Here is a 9,430-nt window from a genome sequence, read left to right as displayed (position 1 = left end):
AACTCCTCAGTTGCTGTGTGCTTGTTAGGGTTTAACATATCTATATTGAAGTCACCACATATGAACATTAATTTATGACTTAGTGTCTGGTAATTTTCTTCCATCCAGTCATTAAATGTTTCTATGCTGGCTCCAGGTGCTCTATAAATACAGCTTATTACAACATTTTTCTTTTTTTCCATGTGAGAGTTACGAATGAAGATATGCGGAGAAATGCAGATAGAAGTAGAAAGAGTATGGGTGCATATGGAAAAAAAGAATAAGAGAGGAGGAGAGAGAGAGAGAAAGACATCCAATGAGGAATTAGATCTTGTAGTTGTATAATCATGGCTTGCAGGCCTTTCCGGTGTACACTGGGCTCTGTCACCTATTTCCAGTCCTGTATCACATGACTGTATCAGGCAGCTGCAGTATTAAACCAGCATTACCAGTCCACTACCAGCCAGACGCAGACACAGAGATCAGTAGTTCTTGTCTCCTCTCTGAAACCTCTTTCCTAAAGCTTCTAAATATCTTATGATCTTATTTTATTTTCCACAAAGAATCTCATAGGAGCCAGCAACTTACCCTCGTGGTTTTGTTACCTTGCTTCTCCTTGCCTCCATCTATTCATCACATGCCCTCTGTGTCGTTCACATACCAGCAATACCAGACATCACTGAGGCATCAGCTCCGCTTTCTTTCTTCTTCCTTCTCACGTCGTTTTCATCTTTCCCTGTAATCTCATGTCCTCGCCTCCTCTCTCCCATCATTGGTGCAAAGCCTGTATTCACATGCCAGCAATACCAGACTGCATACCAGTCTACAGGACATCAGTGACTTTTCTGTCATCACTGCTCCAGCACATCTCACATATAGCATAACAGCCCCAGAGAAAACACGAGCAAGTGGATCTGCCGACCTGTTCCTTCTACTTTTTGCAGTATTTCTGGCATGCAGTAGGTGGCATCATAGTCCCATTATGTTCAGCTTTTCCCCATGTCAGCAGTTCTGAGCCTTTATAATGAAGCAGTGTACACTCGTGATGCATGTTCAGTGTGTTGAAGACTTTAAGCAATGAATGATTTTCTCTTTTCAGCTCATTACATTTGATTCATTATGAGGTATATGGACCAAAGCGCAGAATTATACAAGGAAATTTGATTTTCTCACATGAAAGTATAAGTAGTATTTAGGGATAAAATTGCAGTTGGGGAATACTGGACCCTTTTAATTTACTTAAAAAAAAGAATTTGGACAATTTTTGCTAAGAAAATGACAGCTATTTAATTGATTATCAAAATAGTTGCCATTTCATGTTTTGTTGATCTACTAATCTATTAAGTCTCATTTTTACTGATAGTGACTAGCAAAATGTGGAAAATGAGATACATCATTTACAAATGTGCTTTTTTTCACCTTCTCAAAATGTCTGATCAGTAATCATTGCATAAGGTTGCGTTTCATTTCCTCCATCAGGTGGAATCTGAATGGAACCCACACCTGTCTAGATATAGAAATTAGATTAGGTGCAGAGCACAGAAATATCCAACATAACATTTACCTTTGGGGGCATCCAGGAGACGTTTAAGAAAAAGTCAATATCTGGATTATTTTGTCCAATTTATTTTTTTTTACAGTTAACTCTCATGTGTACATAGCTACATACCAGGGAGACCAGTATCAGACTGTTTTATTGAAAACCACCTCAGGTCTGTGGTCAGAATAATGACAGGTAGCAGAAGCCTGCAGCAACAGACAGACTGTATAAGGTGAATTACAGTTGTCCCCCAGCACACACATACTGTACAGTACCTCTAACTGTGCTCTGTGTGTGTGCGCTGAAACATATTTATTTATACCTACTTGTGTAAGAGAGAGAGAAACAGTGTGTGTGTGCTTTCTGTCAGTCTGTATCACCTATGTCTGCCGGAGAACTTGGCACTCACAGCACCGTGGTCTGTGTGAAGCTGGCATCTGGTCTCATACAGGCACTTGAATCACTGGAGCCACAGTGGAGTGTGTGTGCTCATTTATGTGCGTTTGTGCACTGTGGTCCAGCATTTGACTCTGTAATGTATTCCTGGAAAGCCTGGGTAGGGGTGGAGGGCCCAAAGCTTTTCCACAGCCACACCACACAGCCAGTGATGACTGGTTTCTGGAAGCTTCTCTGTCACAGGAAACAAAGCAGAGAAAAGATTTATTCTGTGCTTAATATCAACATTTAGATGAAAACATGAAGGTTTAATGCTTCAGCTTAGCATCTTTAACACCGTTAACATGCATGGACGCGCACTTCAAGTTCACATCGCTTATACAGCATGCGCCACGAGGTGGAATGCAGAGTGACTGAGTTAGATGGACAGAAGGGGGAAGTGGCATCATGATGCGAGAGAGGTATGCATGGGGAAAAGGCTTGAATAGAAAAAAGAAGCAACAAAGTTCAAATTAGATTATTGAAGGGGCTGCAAAAGAATCAAGGGCAGTTAAGGTGCACGTGATGAATAAGTGCAGGACGGCGGAACAGACTGCGACTGAATAGGAAGAGAGGGAGGTTTGTTTTGAACTACATCAATAAAGCTCAGGCTAATTGTACCTTTTGTATTCTATAGTGTCCACCCTCTTTTCCTGCCTTTTCTTGGACCCCACACAGTCTTGTCATCTTCTCTTAATCTTCCTCCCAGTAGTCCTCTTACTCCTCCTGCTTCCCAGCAAGCATCGTCCTCCTCCTCTCTTTCCCGCCAGTGGCTGTTGTGTAACTCTGCAGTGACTGACTATGCAGCAGTGGTTGTGTGACTGATCAGCAGTTCTGATGCCAGGCTGCTTTTATGTTAATAAGTGAGTTTGGAGCCATTGAAACCAACCTGGAGTGATTTTGTGGGAGCAGAGGAATCACACACACACACACAGACACTGCACCACACCACCATGATGTAATGCTGAATAAGTCTGAATGCTTTGAACTCCCCACTTGCCTGGATTCTTCATCTCCTATATTTTCCCGCTTTAATCCTTTAAGACCTATACACAGAAAAGTTAATGAGGCATTGCTCTGATGTGAGCTGGACTTGTTCTTTAATTAGTCTTGTTGTTATTATCATTTATAATAGAGAAAAATAGTGCCTTTACATTTTTGACATAACCCTGGATTTGATTCCAGTTTGGGACTCTTGTTGCACGTCATTTTCCCCTTTCACACAGCATTCTTAACTGACTGTAAGAAAAGCACATCTGGTCCCTCCATTTGTCGGTCTTTGCGGTCTGGCCTTCTTCTCCCTGTCTCTCCATCTCATTTTCTTCTCCAGCTCCTCTGAACCAACTATTGTTATACATCACCAAGCAAACCCAAACTTGACAAAAACAACAGCTTTGACCCACCTTTAGTTGCTGTCAGTGTACACATGCATAGACTGGTTTAAGCTCCTCCAGCAGGGCGTCTCTCCCCCTGAGGGCATGAGTACAGGCTAGTTGGAGGGAGCCGTCTGGGCGCAACGATAAAGATCACACTTTGTCATTGTAAATTCTTTCCAGTGTCAGCTTTTCCACTTTGAATTATCCTGCCTGCTATTTTCCCATGTTTGGTCATTGCCCCTTCCTGCTACGTGGACATTACTCTGCAAGCCAGTCATTACACTTGACTGTAGCTGGTCCCTTTGGTCGTTGTGCTCACAGCAGCACCTGGCATGAGGTCAACAGATGTGGGTGCAGTAGTGGCAGATTACATAGGCAAACTCCCAGTTTTATTAACATTATAACATGTTAGGGTGACAGTTGCAAATACCCAAATTATTTAAATAGACATTTTTCTTTTATTGAACTACATGCTTTTCAAATTTATACCACACCTACCAGTGATGAATGCTAGTAAATAAAAGCTTTAATTCTGTTCCTGGGCTTCAAACATGTTTACCAGCTTCCTGCATCATGTATCTGTGTGTGTGTGTGTGTGTGTGTGTGTCCATTAGAAAGACTTCCAAGGCTGCTTTGGTTTTAAATGGCATTAATGGGTCCTCCGCTCTATTCTTAGCTCAGATCTGTCTCACCCTCCAGGCGCTGACAAGAGCCGTGTTGTGCCGCTGGAGTCTGGTTTGTGTTCAGCCTATGGAGGAATATAAAATGTGTATATATAGCTCCTCTGATATGAAACGCTGCTGAAATACGAGAGCCTCCACGGGTCCGTGAATGGGGAGAAGGAAGCGGGCGCGCATCCAAAGCCATTTTTCATAAATGACCACTGGCTTGTAAATTTCTTTTTAATGGTTTTGTGTGTTAGACGTTGCTTTATGGCGCTGAACGGGGCCAGAGAAGGGGGAGTAGATGTGGACTTACTAAAAGAGAGGGTTTAAATTCATTCTGGGTGCTCTCTCTCTCTCCCTCTCTCTCTCTCTCTCTCTCTCTCTCTCTCTCCCTCTCCGAGTGAGAGAGAGAAAACGTGGTGCTTTGCGTCAGCGAGGTTGTGCACACAAAGCCGACCCAGCCTCAACCAGACTCCGTGTTAATATCTCCAGATATTTTTCCACCTTGCATTGCCGTGCACTCCACGCATGTCGCCCGTACGAGCTTTGTCTTTACCTTAACGCAACGCCCGCACTCTGAAGACTCGTTAACCCTGCCTCACGGAAACTAACTCGAGGGGGAGGGGGCGACGGAGGAGGAGAGGGAGGTCTGGGAAGAAGCGATAGAAAGACAGAAAGGTGTCGGAACAGCGAGGGAGGACCGCAAAGAGCAAGTCTGTATTGTTCCGCGTTTGTTTGCTCTGCAGCCCAGGCCACGGAGCGAAGGAGACGCGGTGTGGGTTGCTTCTTTCAAGGTGCGACAAAAAAAGCTGAAACGTCGTCAATTCTGGATTTCTTTATCCGCTTCCTGTCATTCAGGATGAGGTTTAAACGGAACGGGTCCTATACGTTGAATAGGTAAGAGCCCGGCGTAACGTGCACAGTGGTAACTTATTAATGTGTTATCCATGTGGAGAGGAGGAGGGAGGAAGCTCCTTAATCAGTTCATTTTGATGCTCCGAGCGACTTTACGGGCTCTTTATTACACTTTCTGCTGCTTCTTTAATGTCCCACATTCAGACTTTGGAATTGCCAGAGGAGACTTGCCATTGTATTGCAACATGAACAACATTGTGCCATTTAAAGTTGCAGTGTGACCACTCACGGCTTTTTTTTTTTTTTTTTTATTGTGACATTGTCTTTAGAGGCTACATCTGTATAAAAGCACTGAAAGTGGAGCTTTGCAGTTCTTTATAATTTCAAATATACAGTATATAGTATCTTTTTTCACTTTTGATGATAGGCTACACTTAAAATGCCTACTCAACCTCTGATGGTGGCTAATCAGAGACTGATTTCCCCTCATGGGTGCCCCGATTTCATCATGTGGCAGGAGAAACCCGTCTGTCTTGCTTTATTTTTGGGGAGGAGGGGGTTCTCTTTTGTTCCATTAAGCAAATTGATCTTTTCCCCTCTCTTTGACTTTTCTCTCTCCAGAAATGCCCCTTCTTGAGGCCCTGTGGCTTAGCAGCTATGTATGTGTTTGTGTATGAGTGTGGCAGTGTGACTTTCACTTGACATATTAGAGATCCTGTAATTACCTAGCATTACTAAACCCCATCAGGAGTCAGGTCTGTCCCCTGCCCAGCGGCCTTGTCTCTCCCCACTAGGTGTGTGATACTTTGTCCACCAGCTCAGACTTTCTTAAATTCAGCCCATGTAACAGCTGCAGCAGATGCACTGCTTTTAAACTTTGTCTGGATTTCACGATAAGACCCAAAAGTTTGAGGAAGCGCGCACGCACAAACGGATGCTGAGAGACCTACAAGAGCTCGCTCATATTGAAAGTGACGGTTTGTTTAATGGTGGCTTTGTTTCTTCCACTTTTCCTCGGGCTCTCTTTTTCCCTTTTGCCGTGTTATAGGGCACGTGACCTTCTGCTGTACTTGCCACACTTACAAAAACCCACATCCTGACTTTTTGGTAACTGAAAACACAAAGGGAACTAATGAGTGCCAAACACCCACTTCATTGTGCAGCCAAAAATGCAAGAACAATGTTATCGCTGTAGACCCCTCCTCCTTTTTTTGCGTTCACTTAGGATGCCTGTGTTGTGCATTCACATCTGTGTGTGCAGGTGAGGGGGATGAGGTAACAGCGAAAGAGGAGGCCTGTTGGCTGCAGCTCCTGCTGACAGGCCTCCAGGGAGGAAGAGACGGTGGAGGAGGAGGGATGACATCACTGGATGTAAAAGTGCTTTGCTGGGCTGCTGCATTTTGTCTTTGTCATCCTTTGTCTCAGAAAGAAGTAGCAGTGCTTTCCTGCGGTGTTTAATGCAGCATGGTTTTTGGTGAAAAGATTTATTACATCTCACTGTTCACTAATCACAGGTGTCCCCCTGTAGTTGTTAGATAGCTGCCACCTTCTGAAGATGACTGCTGTCTCTGCCTCTGTTTGTCTTGGCAGACTGCAGTGGTTTTATTTTCTTTGAACAGCAGAGTGGAGTTGGCCTGTTTGACATTGAGTGTCAGTATTCAGCAGCTGCCTGCGTCATGGTCAGTTCATCCCGAGTTGGTGTCTGGTCTGTCCAGCAGTCTTTGGTTTCAGCATGCGCAAATACTCCGCTACCTGACCACTGCCGTCCTTTAGAGTGTGTCTGTGTTTAATCTGTACTGCTCTTACTGAATGATCCAGAGAAAAGGAGATGTAAAGAGGCCTGTAACTCACTCCTTGTTGTTTACCTCATTTGCCCATGCTATAACCAGATCACTCTGCAGTGATTGGCTCACTTTGGGGACCTTGTCTCCACACTAGCCTCCTCACATCCTGCACCTCTGCATCATTTGTATGAATGAAGCGTCACTTTTAGTGTGTATGTGCGCCAATCTGTGTATATCCTGTGGAGTGTATGCGGTTTGTTGTTGGTTTTTGTTTGTTTTTTTTTATGCGTTTGCCCTGTTTTCAGTATTGACAATTAACCATATACTTTTATAAGTCACTTAATCTCACTTCTTGCACAAACATGTGATGAGGCTGCTGCACTGATGAACTTTCCAGAGGGCTTTGGCAGGATTCCAGTCAGATTTGGCCGTTTAGTCTGTGTGAGCGATGGGTAGAGGACATGGGATGTTTGGCCCTTGTTTAGGACGTATACAGATGGCTGAGATACAGTAGCTGTCTCCAAGAGGCTGTTTCCTCCCTCTGTCTTGTTGTGTCTCCATCTCTCTGTCCACCTCTCAGTCTCCCCTGCAGTCCACCCTGCTCTGCCCAGCAGTCTGCAGTTTTCTTTTTTTACAGGGCTCTGTTTGCCAAGCTAATCTTCCCACCTTTCAAGTCGGAGCCAGCGAGGGAGAAAGAGAGAGAGAGAGAGAGAGAGAGAGAGAGACAGTGAGAGAGGGAGGGTGAGAGAGAGAGAGCCGGACTGTTAAAGTGAGGCAGGCAGTTGCAGTAGTTGGAAGGGAGAGAAAGAGAAACATGCTCGGAGAAATGTCTGGTTTTGTGAATGATTTTTAATTATTTTTTTTTTGTGAAAGTGAATATCTCCCTGTTTATTTGCCTGGCTCACCAAACAGCCTACGTACATCAGTGTGTAAAGTCGAAGACCGTGTCAGTAGCCGCTGTATGATTACCCAAGGTGCTACGTTGGAGCTGGGAGCTGCTGTCCTGGTGCACCTGTAGCCAAGTTTGCAGGAGGGGAGTGGAGACAGAGAGGTGAAAGGGTGCTGCCAGTCGGAGCCTCATCACCCCGGCTCCACTTCACCAGCGACCGGATGGGGGTTCTGGTGTGCTGTGACTGCTTCTTCTATAGGTAGTTAACACTGTTACTCTCCTGTGTCTCTTGACCTCTCCCCCGTCTCTGCTGCTGTTGCTGATTGTTGTGATTTTACTTGAGTTTGCAGCAATTCCTCAGCTTGTATTTTCAAACTTTCTCCATCTGAATTGCGCCACCTTCCCATTTCCTCCCCTGCCCATTCACACTCTGTTATACTGATATGGTTTGGAGGAGACATTTGAGGACAGTGCTGCTGTAGCAAGCAGAGATTCTGCTGTAGTCAGATACATGGTGTATGTTGATTTGTGGGAGGGAATGAGGAGGAGGAACAGGGAGGGAGTTGAGGACAGAGGGACAGCAGTGGCATATCGCCAGGATCCTATATCTGACCAAAGGACAGTATGGCTGGTTACAGGGTTTGTTAGGATGGTAGGTTGAAGCGGGTTGGAATGAAGTGGCATGCAGCCAGAAGGCAGCTAGTCAGTCAGGCTTGCCCAACTTTTCCTCCCATCCTCCAGTGTGAGCCTTTGGCTGGACACAGTGTTCCCTTTTGAGGAGGCAGGGTTGTGTTTGTTGTTTGCGCAGTATTGGACTTAACAGACTTTGGTCTTTTTTTGTTCCGATTAGATAGACCTATCACAGCTGTCATGAGTTGGAGAGCCTGTGCCTTAAAATTTGACTGACTTCCTGGCGCTCATATTGCTGGTTATTGTGCTTGAGAGAAAGACTAAGATGATTTAGGTTCGGCTCTGGGGCAGTTTGAGCAGAAAGGATCTGGTTCCCCTCTTTTGTGGTTGTGGGGTTGGCCTGCCTGAGCCTGTCTTAACTGCTGTATAAAGTCTAAGTATAGCTGTCTAGTTTTCTAAGGGGCATTTTCACAGTGAGGCTAAAATTTTAGCTTTGACACAGATGCACAGCAGGATTGGTTTAGGCCTCGCTGTGATTCAGAACTTAGTTTACACTTCACTGCTACTCTTGGTATGAGTGAGAGTGTGCCGTTTATGTGCGTATGTCATGTATCTACATAGCTCCACATGTGGTACTGTGTATTCTGCTGGTGAAATACACAAAAGAGCCTTGTAAAAGCAGAGTTGGTGCCAGAAGTACTTGTGGCCTTTTTTTTTTTTTTTTTTTCCTCTCCCTAGTCATGACCAAGCCACGGGCGACTCCTTACAGCACACCGATGTTTCATGGGCTCATTAAATGTGAGGAAACCAAAATGGGCCATCACATCTATTTTTAGCATTTCCTCTCCCTGTCTGTCGGCCAATCAGAGGGCTTGGTGGTGATGTTATATCACTTGATTGATGTGTGTTTTTGGAGGCACACCCATCCAAACAGGTCCTCCTTGACCTTGGACTGGGCCAACCTCGCATCCCCTGGGGTCTGGTGTTTCAGCTTTCAACAGTGGCACTGTGTGGAGCCGAAGCTGCCTGCCAGCGCTCTGTCAAATAATGTCAACTCTAATGCAACTCTAATAAAATGAAACTCACAATTTCTCAGCTTGTTTATAATATTTTTGTATAGCCAGGAGCGAAGGCCTAAAGTTCAGAGAAGCCAAGTACCTCTGAGAGTCAGCGACTTCATGCTCAACATAAAGAATAAGCTAGCGGAAATAAAACTAAAGGGAAAAAGGGAGAAGTTGTGGTTTTTTTGGGGGGTTTCTGCAGCTGGTCTAAAAACA

The 9,430-nt window shown here is 44.8% G+C and overlaps 1 protein-coding gene across 3 annotated transcripts in view; it reads left to right on the top strand.

Moving 5' to 3' along the window:
• mob2a (MOB kinase activator 2a) overlaps window positions 1–9,430 on the top strand; it is a 57,779-nt gene that overhangs the window by 18,849 nt on the left and 29,500 nt on the right. The window contains exon 1 of one of the 3 annotated variants that reach the window (XM_020613829.1): window positions 4,460–4,892. The exons of 1 other annotated variant lie outside the window; for it this stretch is intronic. In XM_020613829.1, the coding sequence (XP_020469485.1) occupies window positions 4,855–4,892 (38 nt within the window). In that variant the 5' untranslated portion in view covers window positions 4,460–4,854. Of the gene's footprint in view, window positions 1–4,459; window positions 4,893–7,436; window positions 7,783–9,430 lie in introns of those variants that run through there. One more of the 3 variants, XM_020613830.1, reaches the window with a different exon arrangement.

The sequence above is a fragment of the Monopterus albus genome, unplaced genomic scaffold (genome assembly GCF_001952655.1).
Source record: "Monopterus albus unplaced genomic scaffold, M_albus_1.0 scaffold138.1, whole genome shotgun sequence".
In the NCBI taxonomy this organism is placed as follows: domain Eukaryota; kingdom Metazoa; phylum Chordata; class Actinopteri; order Synbranchiformes; family Synbranchidae; genus Monopterus; species Monopterus albus.
Note: the sequence above shows the minus strand (reverse complement) of the source record. Positions and strands in the feature narration are given on the sequence as shown.